Source organism: Haliotis asinina, chromosome 4 (assembly GCF_037392515.1).
Source record: "Haliotis asinina isolate JCU_RB_2024 chromosome 4, JCU_Hal_asi_v2, whole genome shotgun sequence".
NCBI classification, from domain to species: Eukaryota; Metazoa; Mollusca; class Gastropoda; order Lepetellida; family Haliotidae; genus Haliotis; species Haliotis asinina.
This window is the reverse complement of record NC_090283.1, coordinates 20,241,175-20,260,650: the sequence shown is the minus strand read 5'-3', so window position 1 is coordinate 20,260,650 and position 19,476 is coordinate 20,241,175. Positions and strand designations below refer to the sequence as shown.

The following is a 19,476-nucleotide window of genomic DNA, read 5'->3' as shown; positions in this document are numbered from 1 at the left end:
CAATCAGGTAATCGGCAGGTTCCAGGTGTTGAGCAGTGAAGTGGCTCTCCATCTTAATCAGCACATGAACTTCTGTTTTCGTCGCATTTCCCTCGTATCAGGGACAAGTAGTGGAAGTGGAAGTAGTTTTCTCTTTTACGTTTGGTGAATGATGTGAACAAAGTGTGGATGCTTTGAGTTGTACTAGGTAGCCAACTCTTCACTCACCGGTGGATACGTGTTTACAACATAGACGTGATTATCTCCCTTTGTACGATTCACTCCAATATAATGAAATTCCCGGAGAGTGGTAACATTCCTGTGATAATGAACTCCTTCAGCTGACTCAGACTACAACACTATTGTCCTTCCTCTACATCACAGCGTATACATATAAAGAAAGAAAGGGATGTAACACGCACAAACACCCCACTCTCGTTTATGGTCGAATTCTGGAAATTGTGGAATATATAGCCGCGATTCTTACTGAAATAAAGCCAGACAAATTCCCCTGTGAATAAATTTAAAATTATCAAAATCGGTAACCGAGTAACGTTGCATGGAAACTCGGGAAAAGGATTTGAAGGATAAAAACCTGCCTACGAAACTCATGCAAAAAAATAAATAAAAAAATAAGATAATAAAATAAAACAAAGACAAAAACGACAAAAACAAAAAAACAATAAAAACAACAAAAAACAATAAAAACCCCAAATTACGTCTAAACTATAGATTTCTGTAATTAATAAGTGTTTAGGGGACCAACTGAGAGAGCTATGGCAAAAGGCTGCAACTTTTGTAGACTGTTTTATTCACAGGAGTTTGGGTTTTTAACCATGTCTCCCTGCACAGGTATCCAAGATAGAACCAATAGTCAAAAGGATTATGCTGCCGGGAGAATGTTTGTATCTGGACTCGGGGTTTAACCAGTGAGGATGGCAGGTACATGGAATATATAACTTGCTGATCCGTATTCATCAAGCGTTGCTTTATCAGCATCTTGACTGTATTCATGTAGTCTTGTGTGTAGTTGTGAAGCACTTCAGGTGTTCCTAAATACATGGCGCCTCCAACCCATACCATATTGTTTTTAATAACCTTTGCGATTGTCTCCTGTTTGTTGAAGGGGGATACTGCACTGTAGGCCACTTTCCGTTGATCCCATTCTTTGGGAATCTGGAGCTTGAAGGTTTTCTTGTCATCAGCGATACTCCGGAAGAGTCCAGTATCTAGCCAGCAGAAATATTTTGTTGGAAACAGCTCCTCCGCTAAAACTTTATTGACCAATTCAAACTTAGCATGCATTGCACATGAGTAGTTCTCGTTGACTGTGTTCGGTTGATGCCTTGGATAGTTGGGCTGCTTGTAGATACTCCGGATTTCTTCGGCCAAAGAGAAGGACCAAAGGTTGTATCTGTCTATCAGGAACACTTTCGTCATATTGCTGGGAAACATGCGTTTCAGGTTTATGAAGAGGTCGTACACATCCTGCGAATCGGTAAATGCGACAAGGTTGTTTTTAATGTTGCCAAAAACATTCATCCAGTGTATATATTTGTTTGGCGTAAACATGTTAGCCCCACTTCCTTTGGCGAAGGAGCCGATGTTGAAATAGGCTGTAACCACTGTGATTTCTGGTTTGACCAAAGAAGGATCGTCAATGCTTTGAGAAAGAATCTGCAAAAAATGATAATTCTTATAATTCAGGGAGAAAACATCCTCAGTACTTAAACCAGGAATACTTACTTTCGGGGTCTTCCCAGATCCTTTCATCAGGTGAACGGAAGAAAATAGTCCTCACCTGATGCGGGGATCTGGAATGAACCCAAAACGTTTTGTGAAAAAGATTAAAGAACATTAATCCATAAGAGGTCTTACTGAACAAATATAGTTCGTGTGAATGTGGCCAAGTGCAAGTTCCAGAACAGTTTCCGTAATTCCAAATGTTCGATATTATACTCCATATTTCATCGTGTATTTTCCTTGATTTTGTGGGTATCAAAGTATAACTTGTACTTAAAAAGTACCCGACAAACGATTCGGCTTCCATACTCTATTTTTCATGGGGCACTGTGCATCCCCGCTTCACAAGCTAAGGAACTAATAAAAATGATAGCCTAAGCGGTATGTGAAGGAAGATTGACTTAATAGACTCCATTCGTGTCTAATGATGTAATTTACTAGATGGTCTTATTTATGTTACATTTAGTCCCATAAACTGAGAGCAAAATGCACAATATATTGAAAATATGACTTTCATAAACTGCTGCCCGCTTTAAACTGTTGTATGGGTATGTGCATACTATATATTTATACCGAAAAGCGCACGTAAAATCTCCAAATCATATTCATCATTGCTAAATTTTGCGCACGTATTGAAAACGCGCAACATCGCTGGGCGTCCTCAAGGTAAATGCGTATAGAGTAGGCAGAAAGTTGAGAGGAGCTTAGGAACAGTGTAGTTGCGGTGCAGTTGGTTTTTAATCACATGCATCACGTATTTCATTTGTCACTCACTCACTCACTTTATTTGTACGCTTGTCTATGTTATATGTCACTTGTATGGAATGCCACTTCACCCCTGAGTCGGCACCTTGCCAAGACTGAAACATAAAATAAAACATGAACAATTATCCTTTGCCAGACATGCAACGAACACAAACAAACAAACAAACAAACACCCGGGTAGAAACAAATACTGACAACTGTGTGATGATGCAAGTTGGTTGTCAAAGTTAATGGTGTACGTATATACAATGATTATCGACTTCCTTGAAAAGCGTTTAAATTGAAAATAAAACCCCACGCTACTGTGTACAACGGTCCACTGTGTTGTACTTTTGTACATGTGCAACCCATGAGTTGTGTTCACGGATGGTGATATAGAGAAATGATGGTGCGTCCATATGATGTATGTCTTTGGAAAGTTTGTGAAAGCTTGTACTTCCTGAATGTTCCCCAACTTCAACAATAACAATATGAGAAACCTTGGAGTAATGGTTCGTCAACACAGCCAGCTAGATTTACTATAAGTGGCCATTAAGTACAATCACAATGCCATGAAAGCTCCGGGTCCTAGTTGATCTTCAGCATCAGACAAGAAGCAGGGAATCCTTATCCATGAAGACCCATGAAGGTCCAGGGTAGAACCAATCTTCACTGAACTGGTTTATTTCGCTTAGATAGATAGATTGGATATTTATATAGCGCACATATCCAAGTACTAGTGCATGCTCAGGGCGCTTGTATTTTTCCCTCGATCACTGGATGTCAATCTCAAAAACACATCGTATTTCAATCTCAACTCCCTGTGGAGTATACAACTCTTGCTGCCACTAGGCGCACCGAGTTTATTATGGCTCTCTCATCCTAACGAGGTACCCAATTGACAGTGGACTGGAACATATAGTCTTTGTCCAAGTTTACTGCTGTACCCGCAACTAGGAGTATGCACGTGTTCATGTGGCCACCACCTGGTCATATACCAACGGATTCGTGGGTTCTTTTAAGTGCACAGGGTTGTGTACTGTACACTAGAGGTTGTGACAACACCGAAAGAGTCTGCACACAAAGCTGACTCCAAGGCTTTTACATCCGGTCACAGGAGGGCTCGATCCCGACACCTCAACCTCGCTGGATCACTAGCCTGGTGCCTTAGCCAGCTCTCCCACCATGCCCCCTTGGTTGACACGTGTGATTGTCTCCCAAGTACGTAAATCGACGCTTATGCTGTTGATCAGTGGATTGTCACTTTCAGATTCGATTATTTCACAAACCGGAGCCATAAAGGTGAAATACTGCTGAGTGCTGCGTAAAACTAACTCAAGCACACACTAATATCCATAAAGTAATGTGCGTTGTTTTGTGAAATGAATAAAATGCATTGCCACTTAAAGTGGTCATTATTTTATATCTGCACTCTCAAGCCACAAGAAATCTCATACTAAAAGGCTTTTCAATGGTGTTTGACAATTTAGAGTATTATGAAACTAAAGATGTACCTTTGGTGTTTGCAGCACCTCCAGCCTGATTGTCCACTTGAAATATGATGCTGAAGAAAGAGATTTGTGTTTATTTCTTGGAAAATAAAAGTACCAAAACGATCCATATAAAGGTTCTTGAGAGGCATTTAGAAGTCGGTATTCTAATGTACGACAAAATGTCATGGATATCAATTGTTTCTTTGTTGTTTTCACGACGTTTGTGGGCCATTCCACACTATTGTACACCAATCAAATGCATTGACTTTTATTGCTTGATCCATTGTAACAACACCACACCAGCTTTTGGGAAAAGACCTTCACAAACACCTGCAAAAGCAAACCAAGGTTGACTCCAAGTTTTTTACACCCGGTCACAAGTGGCATGACCATGGATTAACTTGCCTCAACCAAGTCATTGAATCTGACCACCAGATCACCTCAACCGCCTCTTACGACAGACACGGGTTGGTGAAGACCCGTTGTAACCCGGATCTTCATAGGTTAACAAATATTCGACAACGGTGGTTGATGCAATGCTCTTTAACTGGCATGGACTTACGATACTCTCTCAGGAGCTGGCATGCCTGAATAAAGAAATAGGATAATTATATTATGAATAAATGTGATACCTTTCCCAATCCCCACGAAAGATGTGAACTGGAATAACCGTCAGTTTGACTAAATTGAGTTATTGATTAAAGACATTTGAAATATTGGTAATATCATAGTAAGGTGTTGTTATCACACTTAGTGAATACTTACAGAAGGTAATGAATCCGCTGAACGAAATCAGAGTTAGAAACACCGCAATGTATTTTCCATTGGCCATGGCTGTAGAATTGTGAAAAATACAAATAATAAGTAGATACTTGACCTGTAGAATACGTATCTCCAGGGCCAAGGTTTCAGGGAAACTAGTGGTTGAAGCGTTGCCTAGAAGCTTTTCAATTGGAGATGCATTGACTCAAGGGTAATCACACAACAGTCTGTGTAATTTGGATACGAATACAAGCATTCACCAATGAAACCAACCAGATAACCCGATCCTGAAATTAATAAGCATGAATTACTCGTACTTTCTCATTCGGATCTTCACATGGGTGTGAGTGATTGAGAGAGTGAGTGAGTGAGTGAGTGAGTATATTCAAAGTCACATCGGCTGTAATTCAGCCATATAGTGACTATGAGAGATCCATATTAAAGTAAACTTAGCTGATCAACCTGTTAACGAAAGACAGCAAATAGCTAATATACTACCACAGACAAACATTTAAAACTAGCATGTAATCATACAAAGGTATCACTACAGAGAAAAATATAGCAATGTGCAACAGAAACACCAGTCACTGAAGGTAGATCACCATACGAGGTTCTCTAGGGACTTACAGACTGCTGCCTGAATGGACCCTACTTTGGATTTACACCACCCTATCAGTCACTAGCGATAACTGGTACGTATAACAAAAATCAAAATCACATTACTGCGTTTTAAAACACTGGTATGGATAAGAATACTTCAGATTATGACCATTATAAGTCGCCATCTGCAGAGGGGCAGGGAATATGGGCAATACGACAAGTGTCATCATCAGCAGAAGTGCTGTAAACATTGGCATGACGAGTGTTATCATCAGCAGAAGTGATGTAAACATTGGCATGACGAGTGTCATCATCAGCAGAAATGCAGGGAATATGGGTCATGACGAGTGTTGTCAGTGTTTGCTATTTGGGCTGCTGAGGTGATGTTGCTGGGAACAAGAAATACAAAGGAACGAATATGTAAAGATAAAGTATAACAAACAATGTATGTAGCAAAGAAGTATGTTTTGATTTTTTAAGTGAACCGTGATTTCTCATGCTGACATGTGAAGCAATGTGGTATACACGTTTCTTAGCCACTCGTGGGGAGCCACCTCCTCGCTGTGAGTGCTCGCCAACCGCCGTGTGGACCCGGGTCAGCAAGGTCCATAGCACCAAATTGCTGGTCGCAAGGAGCGGACGAATTGGGCAACCTGTTTACCGTGGGTTGCGTCCCGTGTCGGTGGAGGAAGGGATCCTGGTGGTTGGGTGCAACTGGACCTTTAACCATGTTCTGTTTGCCTAACACACCACTTCAGCCCTTACTTCACTTAGACGGGTGGTTGAATCGGCTGGTCATGTCACGCCCTGTGCATGGATTACATATATATGTCGTTACACAAATTTTATTTGGACTTTTAATTTCGGTCTTGGCTGAATTATTCATCGATTTTTCTGGTTTTGGAATGTATTTTAGAAGTTCTGAACTTTGCCTGGAGTCTTATGTCCAGAAGGCGGTGGCCCATGGGCCAATCTGGTGGATTAATTATATTTGTTCTGCTGGAGTATATCATCCGGGTACCTTTGGTGTTGCAAGCTGGAGGCCCGCTTGCTTTAGCATTGTCCTTGTGATACTCCGTGGTGGGTGGGGAGCTCGGATGATGAAACCTAAATAACTCACCATGACTTATGAAACCCCGACTAAAAAGAGCAAACCTCCTCTTGAAAGTGACCCTGTTGATGACCTCAGACCGTCTAAACGCATTGACTGCTGGCCACGTTTTATTGTCATCGAGACCATAGATAATAAACCTTTAAAGTTAAACCCTTTTGCGGTGTCTAAGGGTATCCAAGAAATATACGGTGATGAAAAGAAAGAAGATTAGAAAATTACAATAGTTGTTTCCCATATTGACATTAGGAGCAGTACCATGGGGTATATATGTTTCTCATATTGATATTTGAAGCGGTACCACTGGGTATATATGGTTCTCATATTAACATGTAAGGCAGTATTATTGGTTGTTTCCCATGTGAATCAGTACCATTGTTTGTATTTATTTGTCATATGGCCATGTGAAGCAGTACCATTGGGTGTACTTGTTTCCCATGTTGTCGTCCATTAGGGATCATATCTGCCACTTTTCTGCCACTGTATCTAGAGCTGGCGTGTGAAGCAGTACCATTAGGTGTACTTGTTTCCCATATTAACATGTCAAGCAGTGCCATTGGGTGTGCTTGTTTCTTATATCGGCATGTGATTCAGTGCCATTGGGCATACCCGTTTCACAAATTGACGTGTGAAGCAGTACTATTGGGTTTACTTGTTTCCCCTACTGATATGTGAAGCAGTACTATTGGGTTTCCTTGTTTCCCCTACTGATATGTGAAGCAGTACTATTGGGTTTCCTTGTTTCCCCTACTGACATGTGAAGTAGTACTTTGGGTTATATATGTTTCTCATGTTGATGCTGAAGCAGTCAAATCAAGTGATCGACAATATGAGCATTGATCTATGCGGCTGGGATAGGATTACATATGTCAACCAAATCAGCGAGTCTGTCCGTTCCTGACCGTCTAACCCGAATCGTCCTCCGCCTCAAACACACTCATGAAACAAACAAGCCTGGTGAAATGTCGTCCATTAGGGAATTTACTTACCTCGCTGTAAAGAGTTAAAGGTGTGGAAGAAGTGACTACCTCTGTATATGTCTTGTCTGGTATGTTTTATAAAAGGTGTATGTTTTGGTGGGATTCCCTGCTACTTAAAACGTGCAACATCTGCAGCTACAGTTTGTAGCATTATTTATTCATGGTCATGTTTTACAGCATGGGGTATGAATGTCGCATTCATGATGACTGGCATAGATTACAACAGCTCCGTCAATAATTTAACAGGTAACAGTTGGCTCTTTTCTATATGTGCCATAAGGTCATGTTTTAAACCAGTGCGAAATTTCCCCACGGGACTGACGCCTTCTTTACACTGTGATGAGTTCCACGTCACTCTTTGATGTTCAACGCTCTTTATCATGCCCTTTATTAATCAATCAAAGTTAGAATACACCATACGTGAAACTCAAATAGAATTCCTCGGCTTTGATCTATCGACAAACCTTCATTTGTAAAGGTCCCAAACTGTTCTTTTCGTACAGATTATAAACTCACATGGTCAGATGGCCTAGCACAAAGTGCAACTGCAAAGTTCAAAATTGCAGTAGGACCACATGGCTATTAGTCGTCTTAAGGTGAATCTTACGGCCAACGAGAAACCATGTGGCCAGGCATTAACTAAACTGTCGTTCCTTTCGTGCAACTACGAATTTCAAAATTGCAGTAAGTGCGCTCTTGAAATGATTTAAAAGACGGCGATGCTAAAATATAACTATTTACACAAGGCAAAACCCAGATATTCAGAAAATGCTTGATGGCAAGCTATTGACTTGCATGATGGCAAGCATAATGCAGTGATGTCCTGTCACAACACTGGTGCTAACTTGTACACTGACCACATGGCTATTAGTCCTCTTAAGGTGAATCTTGCGGCCAACGAGAAACCACGTGACCGGGCATGGACTAAAGTGTCGTTCAGCTTCTGGCACACACCAATGGCCACGGTGAATGGATATAAATTCGTATAAAACATCAGTATCATGTCTATGAGGAAGTACTGTAACGGGGAGTGTTGTTCTTCGATGCTTCTTTGGCTACATGAGAAAGAGACAGGCAAATGTTATAAATTCGAGGGATGGCTGCTTGTCTGGTAATGGTGAAGGTTTGGCGATATCTGGTACCTGTGGTGGTTCATACAACCAGAACAACCATTATTTAAAAACTGTACATCAATCAGATTAGTGGGGTAGTCACGGTGATCTTACTGTCCTGCATTGTTGATGTCGACATTTTTGTTTGTTCTTCTCAGATTGCAGTAATTAGTTACCATGTTTCAGTTTCAGTTCTTCTTGTGTTGAAATACGAGTACAGTATGTCACAGTTACCATATGTTTTCGTACTCATCTTTAAAACATGGGTTATTGCACGATCCATGCTCATGGATATATTTCATTATGATGTTGAGCATGACGTTCAAATTCAATATTGCAACTTGTCATTTATAATTTGTGGTATAACTGCCATGGGGCCTGTAAACGAAGACGATTAATGTGTTCTCATGAGTTTTCAATTTCTAATAAAATATTTTATGAATATAAACCCAATGTATTATCATCAACCTACCTTGAAACTAAAACCTCCTTCGTCGGGCAGTTAATGAAAAACCTCAGGTTGCTGGAAATGATAGTCCCCTGAGAAATAGCGTTATCCTTATATTATCCTCTGTTGGAAAAAAGGAGCTGTCATCTTGAAAATATTGTTCATGATCCAACAACAGTGGATTTAAATCAATCCATGAACATAGACGTGTAAGTATACTAGTAAGCATTTGTTGATGGTCCATAAATGGGTTTGTTAAGGAGTACTTAAATTTTGCTAGTGTTTGGATTATATTTCATCGACCGTAATTTAGAAATATCAGGAAAATATAATTCAAGACAGCGTAGTTCTGGGGAAGGTTTATCAGCCTCCACATAAAATCTGTGTCTCGGGTGAAGAATAGAATCTAATATCCTTAAAGGCACGATGACAAATATTTCCGACAATACTCTGCCCTATATAATATATGTTGGGACAGTACTCTCTTCAGCTTCCTTTCCGTCCAATAAAAGACGTCCTTAGACCAAATTGAAACTTCGATGCGAACAGATTCCAAACAGAGAACACTTGACATATATACAATATACACAGTTGCTACGTACATCGGAAACAGTCGCATGCGGTGTTGTCGGTGTTTGCCGAACCGGTTTGAAACACAAGTTGTGCTGGAGTATTCTTAAAGAACGATCCAATGAACATAACTCCATGACGTTTGTTTGAAGGGAATGAGTCAGTGCAGGAAGTTTTACAACACGTTTAGCAAATTTCAAGCATTATCACAACGGCTTCGCTTGAAATAATGTTTTTCCGGTAGAGGACGCGAGGGTCGGTATAATTCAAACGTTGCATTAATTGATACGGATTTGTCAGTTTAATATCGCGATCTAAATTAGTAATTTTGTTTGGAATAATTTGTATCGTATCTTCCCTGACAGTACTATTTAAGTGTGGTGTGGTATAGTGCCTTTGATATATCAGTTACTTTCACATAGTTTTATTTTCTTTTCATGAAGCCGTAGTCGAGTTTGGAGCGGATAAGGGTATAATATATAAAGCTAGGGATTGACTTTTGATCGTCTCCGCATTTGGAGTTGGTATTTCCAGTGTCTTCGATCATTTATACTTTAAATATCTTATGTGTCAAGAAGTGATAAAAAATAACACCCAGGAAATTGGCTTCCTGTCAACCATTATTAATTCTGGGTCTTTGTGTGTGTTTTTTTCTGTAAAACTAAATACAATTGGTTTTGGCTTAAATCTTTTTAACCTTGTGATTTAAATTGACAGTATTAGACGCTGCATAGTGTTTATTACTGATGGCAGAATCAATCTGATCAAAATTTTGTTAGGGAAACCACATTGTATATCAGTACGTAGAATGGTGGTTCCTACGATTGAAAATGATCGATTATTGGTCATACGTTCAACAGCGTGTGCATGAAATTGGTCGATAACTTGGAGGATCAATACGGTCACGTCCAGGTTTAGATATTGGGACGGAAACAAGAAAGAAGGAAAGTTTCCTTAAAAGGAGACGAATATGGAACTACATACATTCCCCATGACTGGTTGTTACTTTGTCATCGTTTAACCTGCGACTACCCGGATGATATTCCAGAATACCTGAATAAGACGCTACTAAAATATCTCGCCTATTGGCCAAAGTGTTTCGCTCACGGGCGACAATATTTACTGTTGCTCCAAATGACATAGCTTTGTCGTGAATTGTGTTTTGAGCTTTAGACAAGTATCAGATCCATTTAACTACCTCTTTGTAGCTATATAATACACGTACATCACTTAAAAAAATAATTCAAAAGTATATATCTAACAAGAATGGATATTTTTTATTGTTTATTCATCGATTTGCGAAAGGCCTTTGACGGCGTTCATCATGATGTCTGAAATCTATGGGTATAAACTGAAATCCTGAAGAAGCTGATACTGTATGACAAGTATTGTAAATTATCAGCTTTTGTGAAAACTTGAACAGGTCTATCAAAATATTTCAAGGATGTTTACAAAAATCCAAAAATCCAAAATGTGTCCAAAATCATTTACTATGTTTATCAATCATTTGCTGTAAGTAAATGTGGTTATGCCACTTTCATATCAATTCAAATTCTAAAAATACATGCACTTCTATTCGCCGATGACGAGCCAATGATAGCAGATACTACTCTGCAGCTACAAAAGAAAAATCAATGTTTTTTAGATTCTTTTGATAAAACTGTACCAAAACTGCCTGTTTATCTGTCTGTGACGATAACTGGTGCGTGAAAGTGGGTTCTTTTATCTTTTTCATTCCCATCAAATGTATCCTGAATTGCGCACACCATATACAATAACTTGTAAATGTACCCGAGTAGCCCGTATCCTGAAATTAACTCAATGATTGTGTGGAATGTGTGTACTGATTGTGAACAAACTTGTGAAGATACTTCTCGTGTAGACAATCCAGCTTCCAAATCGATTGTATTTGATTGTTCATATAAATCTGGCCAGTTTCTCAAGTTTCTGGCACCCGTAACTGGATTCAGAGACCCTCATCTACACAACGTAAGGACAAGGCCGACAATCCGACGGGCGATAACTCCTACAGCGTGAAGTCAGTGACGTCCAGTCCAGGGGGACCGGATACTGCATAGGAGCATGGCCATGGCCCCAGTGATACTCGTACTTGTAGTGACCCGTCCCTTGACTCACCTGATGAAACTGTTTCCTTCTGTACTTGGAACGCAAATGGGTTGCGATCAGCTTTAATCTTTCAAGATTGTGTATCCCTTATTAACCTGTTTGACGTAATAGGTTTTACAGAAACTATGTGTAATGATACACAAGCTCTACTTAACACTATATTGCATAATTATTTCTGCTTTGTAAGCGACAACCGTGGCAGATACTCCGGAGGTGTCGCTGTATGTGTTAGAGATCGGATAAAGATGTATTTTTCCAAAATTAAAGATACATGGGACAACTGTATCTTTCAATTAGTTAATGTTGATTTCCCTTATCCCGTCTTCTATATATGTATATACGTACACTCGGTTGGGGCGACGAAGTATCATGGTCTAGACGACAGTGGGATCAACTTGCTGGAGAACAAGCTTCACCAACTGAAAACAGAATTTGGTGTGAATTCAACTTTCATTATATGTGGAGACTTTAATGCGAGAACAGCAGCTGACGATGATTTCATTTTTGACGATAATGCTAATTACATACCTGTAGACAATGACTTGTATACTGAAGACCCCTACGTAAAACCGAGACTTTCCCGTGACACAGTTGTGAATACGCATGGTCTTGAGATGCTCACTCTTTGTAAAACAATGAACATGCATATCGTCAATGGACGTACCACCAGCGATACCCCTGCTAACTGGACATTTATTTCTAGCACTGGAACCAGTATAGTAGACTATTTTGTCATCAGTACTTGCTTATTTCCTAATATGGAGGATATGTCAGTCCTCACAAGTCAGCAGAATCAGATCACCTGCCACTTGTATGTACCTTTACTAATATTTTCCCTACACAGCGATGTAAAAACGCCCATAATGACATACCAATGGTACGAGTACCTCGCTTTAGATATAATAGATACATGCATGGGGAAATTTGTTTCATCCTTATTGATGTTATTGTCGCTGTTTCCAAATTAACACATATATTTTCCAACTACTCTGCCCCAATGTGGGCTATAATGCAAACACATTTAACGAAAAAAGTAGTAACCAACAACCATGGTTTGACAATGAGAGCAACTTTCTGAAATCAGAGAAATATAAATATCTCACTAAACTTAGAAAGTTTCATTGCAAAAATAACGTAACAAATTATTTGCAAGCTAAAGCAAACTTTAAACGTTACTGCAAGTTGAGGAAAGCCCAGTACGATAAAATGCTTGCAGGCGAGATCTCAAATGCCGCCTCTCGAAGTGATTGTAGACTCTTCTGGAGAACAGTGAAACGTCGATTGTTATCAGATAAAGGAACGAGTAACATCACACCAGACGCATGGTTCTCCTACTTTTCTGATCTACTGAATCCAAACAAATACCAAAAATAACTGGTTCGATGATGCAGTGTATAGTTTTGCTGATAACCACACTTGTGAACTTTGTGAATCCTGTGATAATTACCCAATAGATCTTCCAAATGACATACTGAATGGTGTAATCACAGAAAAGGAGTTACACAACAGTATTCGGGATTTAAAACCAGGGAAAGCCCCTGGTGATGATGGTATACCACCTGGACTTTTAAAGCTGAGTACTTCATATTTGTTACCTTTTCTACTCTTATTGTTCAATAAAGTCTTGGATAGTGGCTTATTTCCAGATAACGGGATTATCATACCAGTATTCCAGCTATTTAAATCAGGGCCAAGAAATAACCCAAACAACTACAGAGGCATATCTCTCTTGAACTGCTGTGGAAGGTTTTTACATCAATCATAGAAAAACGTGTAAGAATTTGGTTAGATATTAATGGACTAATTGCTGAATTTCAAGCGGGGTTTCGCCCAGAGTATTCCACTGCAGACCAAATATTTGCCTTCAAGAAAACCGAAACCGCTACAGAAGTCAATATCCTGTGGCACCTATGTCAATGGTTCCAGTCGGGGATGCCGATTTGGTGCTTAGACCACAAATTTTGACCACGACATCGGGCTGTGGAATTTCCGGATTCTAAGATGATACAGGAAAGCGCAGTCACACGATGGAATTGGTGGTAAACACGACAGTACTTGATATCAGGGCTCACACGCGCATTGAAACCGAAAAGCGGAACTTGCTGATAACGATGTTATCCACTATGGTTAGTAAGGGACGAGCGTGTGCGTTGTATATAGTGCGAGCGTTATGCAGACGGATTGAATGTTTTGATTTAAATGTGTTCTTTTTCTGAACACACGAGGGCACCTCTCTCTTTGCTGGTAGGGACAGGTGTGGATTTGAGGATGAAGTAGGGTGCCTGCAAAACCGTTGCTCAGACCAAAGTTATATAGTATATCAACGTCAAACAGGGCCCCGTTCGCTTACACCCACTTCAGTGTTCCTATTTTTTAACACAGACTCTTCGTGTTCAAGAACAAATGAACAACCTGTTTTGGAGACGGGTGGAATTTGAATTTGGATACGATATAGATAACACAAAAAATAAATACAGGCGCAGACAGACCAACGTGATATGCTTACCTCACCCTAAACCTAAACCTAAACCTGAACCCGAGCTTAATCCTAACCCCAAAACCTCATCGTAACTGAATCTCAACCTTTACCACCTAACTTACCTACCCCCAGTAGTAGTAGTAGTAGCAGTAGTAGTAGCAGTAGCAGTAGCAGTAGCAGTAGTAGTAGCAGTAGTAGTAGTAGTAGTAGTAGCAGTAGTAGTTGTTGTTGTTGTTGTTGTTGTTGTTGTTCACTCACACTCAACAGTATGTCAGCACCTCCACTGGGATGGCACTGTCAAGTAATCGTTAAGGCAGCTTCCCTTCGATGTAGGGAATAGATCAAACATCTACCCGGCACGTATGTGTTTGGAAGAAAACAGCAATACCCCTAGTAACGGGTACCACGCCAGTAGTTCTTTCACACCGGCACTTTGAAATGTGTCACGACTGCTGTCCAACAAGCGAAACGCTTTATAGCTACTGCCACTCAACTTCAATGCGCTATTGAGCCTCAAGGCCACGGTGACACCCTGGAAATCTACGCTGGTCGCAAGCTGGCATCTTGAAACTCAATCATGTGGTTAAAGTGGCTGATCGAAGCGCCAGGCAAATATCGGAAAAAGTGCCGTTTCCGGGACCAAGTTGGATTCTGCTTCAGGTCTTAGGCCGAGAATGAGGCGTGGCAAAGGAATAATTTCCATTGCACCTTCCGCACACCGTAACGTTATAAATATGGTGGTGGTCTGGACCAATTGATTAATCAACTGCTGTGGAAGGCTGACTGGCTGTGCGTGTTACGGTGTCTTTATAGTGTTGTCAATGATACACGCACTGGCACAGCCTCTCAAGCCTTCACTCAGTCAGTATAGTGTTGAACGCATTGCTGCCTGGGTCTGGTACCCACAAAAACATACACTGTTTTTGTACCGTCACCCGGATATCTGAACGACGGATACGGCCACACAATCATACATGAATTCACTAAGAAAAGCCTGTTGATATTGCCACCTGACGGTCTCATTCCTGAGTATAGTCTTCGGTACAGGTAGTAAAACAAGATAGGAAATTAGTACAAATTATCATGACAAAATGGCCAGGGTTTTGACGATCGGACCCCCAAGCCTCGAATATCGCATTCAACCCTGTGAAAACTACTGCCTACTGCCCACTGCCTACTGCCTACTGCCTACTGCCTACTGCCAACTGCCCACTGCCTACTGCCTACTGCCCATTCGTCCACCCCACTTTTAATGGGGAAATGAACATACTGCTTCTCGTCGTTGACACCACGCCACACCACGCCACGCCACGCCACGCCACGCCACGCCACGCCACGCCACGCCACGCCACGCCACGCCACGCCACGCCACGCCACGCATAACCTATACTTTCATTAGAACCTATGCGTTCAACAGAACGACAATCCGGGTGGTCAGGTTCGCTCATGTGGTTGTCGTCTTATCCCTCTCGCAAAGGTATATGTTCATGCTATTGATCACTGGCTCTCCTGGTACAGATTCGAATATTTACAGACAGTAGCCATATAGCTGGAAAGGTGCACAGTGCAACATTCCAACACTCACTTTCTTTCCATGTGGATATTAATTTGTAAACTGCTATTCGTCTGGCTAAGATTATGTTGTTTGACCTGTCCCCTAAATTTCACATAGCAGACTTAGTCTATGTTACATTTACCAGAAGGTCCTTAATACTAGATCAGGATAATATGCTGCTGTGAATAATGTTACCAGAAGGTCCTTAATACTAGATCAGGATAATATGCTGCTGTGAATAATGTTACCAGAAGGTCCTTAATACTAGATCAGGATAATATGCTGCTGTGAATAATGTTACCAGAAGGTCCTTAATACTAGATCAGGATAATATGCTGTTGTGAATAATGTTAACGTTTTCACAACGCACAGAACATCATCGGAGATGGAGGCCCGGGTTGATAAGATGATACAGAGGAAACGACGATCTGCCACAGCAGCAGCTACAGTCACATCCACGACATCGTCGCCCACGTTCTCAGTCTCTGCCGCTCCAGCCACCATTGAGCCTGCCAATGAACATGCCACTGTAGGCCAAGATGGAACTTCTCCGCGTGATCTTCAACTAGTTTTGAAGATGGTGTGACACTGTCTCTTAAATTTTAAATGAAAATGTATTGTTATTTGTGATCAGAGACAGCTCGACGTACTATGAGCTAGAGCGTGCACATGACTATGGGAGAGTAGACTTTAGTTACAAACTACGGGAACCTTTCCCTTAGTTTGTTTAACTAATTGCTTTTGTGCAGTGAACATGAACATATACAATTTCGCGACTAACATTCACATAAGTTAGTTTTAAGCATGAGTATTGTATAAAGCATTGGCATATTATAGCCGTTATCTACCTTATAGACCTACAGCGTTATCTCGAATAGCCTGTTGTAATGTTACAATCCTCTTCAACCGTAAGCTCATGTTTTTTAAAAGTCAGTGATTGTCTTCACCAGAACAGAGCTAGTTTTGCCTTGTGTCGTAAACAACCCCTACAATTTACACAGACTTACGATCATGCCTTTTCTGATTCTTCTCTGAAAGTCCAGCAGCTTAGATCTTGAAATAATTTCTGTTGAAATTGGCGGGGTCAGTGGGTGATGTGAATGAATGACAATGAAACGTAAAAGTTATAAAACTAAATCTGGGCAATAATCTCTATTCAGTTTTGAGTATCATGTAGGAACTTCGCGGGTATCTTGATGATGGCATATTAAGTATTTGGGGCAAGCATTTATGATTCCCTTCCTTGTTGTCTACGTTTAGTTGTATATCTCCATCTAATGTCTTTCGCGGGACAGATATTCTGTTTGAGAACATACCAATATCATCCTTTACTACAACTGTACTTACCCTGTACGATAACCATTTACATTCTGTGGTTCATCACAAACCTGTCCACTGCATATAATGTTTGCTCCATGTCATTATATGGCCAGGCAAAGTTCTTAACAACGATTCCTGTAGTCGCCTGTTACGAAAAACACGGGTTGCTCAAGAAACAAAATATAACTCAGACCTTCATGTGGTTTATATTTCAGGAACAACTGTCTAGTAGAACTATTAGTAGAACTGGTAGTGGTAGTAGTAGTAGTAGTAATAGTAGCTACGGTAGTACTAATAGTAACAGTAGTAGCAGTAATAGCAACAGTAGAGGTAGTAGTCGAAGTAGTGGTGGCAGTAGTAATAGTGGCAGTAGTAGCAGTAGCAGTAGCAGTAGTAGTAGCAGCAGCAGTAGTAGTGATAGTGGTAGTGGTAGTGGTAGTGGTAGTGGTAGTGGTAGTGGTGGTGTGGTGGTAGTGGTAGTGGTAGTGGTAGTGGTAGTGGAAGTGGTAGTGGTAGTGGTAGTGGTAGTGGTAGTGGTAGGGGGTAGTGGTAGTGGTAGTGGTAGTGGTAGTGATAGTGGTAGTGGTAGTGGTAGTGGTAGTGGTGGCAGTGTTAGTGGTAGTGGTGGTAGTGGTAGTGGTAGTGGTAGTGGTAGTGGTAGTGGCAGTGGTAGTGGTAGTGGTAGTGGTGGTGGTAGTGGTAGTGGTAGTGGTGGCAGTGGTAGTGGTGGCAGTGGTAGTGGTAGTGGTGGCAGTGGTAGTGGTAGCAGTGGTAGTGGTGGCAGTGGTAGTGGTAGTGGTAGTGGTGGCAGTGGTAGTGGTAGTGGTAGTGGTAGTGGTAGTGGTGGTGGTGGTGGTAGTGGTAGTAGTAGTGGCAGCACCAGTAGCAGTAGGTTAGCAGTCCGTTTGTGTAATACAGCTTTGCTTTCAGTTGTATGGCATGAAGCTGTATTCATTTATATTTGTTTCTCATAATTAAAAGACACGAAATAATAAGAAATGTAAAAATGTGAATGAAGCACTCGTGCAATATTTTCGAAACACCTTTCATATCGATAAAGCAGTGATTCAAAAGATTACAGCCCAATCTATACAATGCCATAGCATAACAAATGAAATGATATGTGCGTTTCATGTCAGTGAAAGAATGAGTCTGGCGTTACCCCTCGTCATGACCAGGACACCAGAAATGGGTTCCACAAAGCACCCCTGTCAGGACTCGAACTGGGTGAAGTTTTCCAGTACATCCGACAGTCACAGCATGAACGAAAAGCTTTGAAGGTGAATACCACTGAATGTCAAAACGGTTTCCAAAGTCAAAGAAGAATATCACTGAAGGCTGAAAGGTTTCCCCGAAAATAACTTTCACTAATTACTGATGAAAGTAAACATGAATTTCTCAACTGTCATATTCATATTCTGTCAAGAATCTCGCAATATCAAGTTAACCCTATCACAATACAACATTCGATTCCGAAATCGTCATAGCTGCTATTGCCCCACGTAGTGTCGAATTTACCCTGTAAGTGCTTCACATATGTTACAGATCTGCTCAATGCGGTTTAAAATAATCCCAAGAGTACAAAAGTCATTGTTATTTTAAAAGGAATTTATGTCAATCGACTGAAGGCTTATTGATGTGACTGAGATGCTATTTTCGACGACGCCTTGTTATTGCCATGTTACTTGATACCGAGGAGTCTGTTTGCCGCAATTACTGTAGAATTAAAAGCGGCAATAATAAGTACCATACTGTGTTAATATATAATTTCGTTTGTCTGCCAGGCTTAAAATCTCCAATCCTATCGTTATTTGATCGAACAGATTGCCTCTAATGGTAATGAGCTTAGTACACCATTCGAAATTTTTGACATCACGGTTTCATCTAAAAGGCACACAGCTCGTGTTCTTCATGACATCGTGCCACGACAGATAATTGAAACATTTCCTGACAGGACAAGGTTCGACACAATGCTTTGATAGGTTAGTGGACACCGCCTCTCTCTGAACATACGCAGTAATGTGCATAACTCGAGGGTAATCGCCAACAATCAGATAATATTTCTTCAAATTAAAATAATTACAATGTAATTATTTTCTGACATTGATGACAATGTCACTCACTTGAAAACAGTTAGTTCAATACACCAACGTTTATAAAGCATAACAACGGTAATCTTTTGGAATGGAATCCAGATTAAAGAATCCCGAATCACCTTAAAGGGATACAATCCACCAACGTTTATAAAGCATAACAAAGGTAATCTTTTGGAATGGAATCTAGATTTAAGAATATCGAATCACCTTAAAGGGATACAATCCACCAACGTTTATAAGGCATAACAACGGTAATTTTACCGATTGGCTTGCTCATACGCATGCTGACTTTGAGCGTTTGAGTGCAGTCAATGCTTGCTGATTACACTGAAGGTTACACTGTTATTCGTGTCTTGG

General features: G+C 40.6%; 1 protein-coding gene across 1 annotated transcript; it reads right to left on the bottom strand.

Annotated features, from left to right (window-relative positions):
- Nucleotides 1-753: 753 nt before the first annotated feature.
- LOC137280829 (uncharacterized) lies at nt 754-16,207 on the bottom strand. The gene is made up of 3 exons (XM_067812029.1): nt 16,067-16,207; nt 2,505-2,582; nt 754-1,656 (listed from the first exon to the last, which is right to left on the bottom strand). The coding sequence occupies exons 1-3, from the start codon at nt 16,205-16,207 to the stop codon at nt 754-756; spliced, it is 1,122 nt and encodes a 373-aa protein (XP_067668130.1).
- Nucleotides 16,208-19,476: the final 3,269 nt, after the last annotated feature.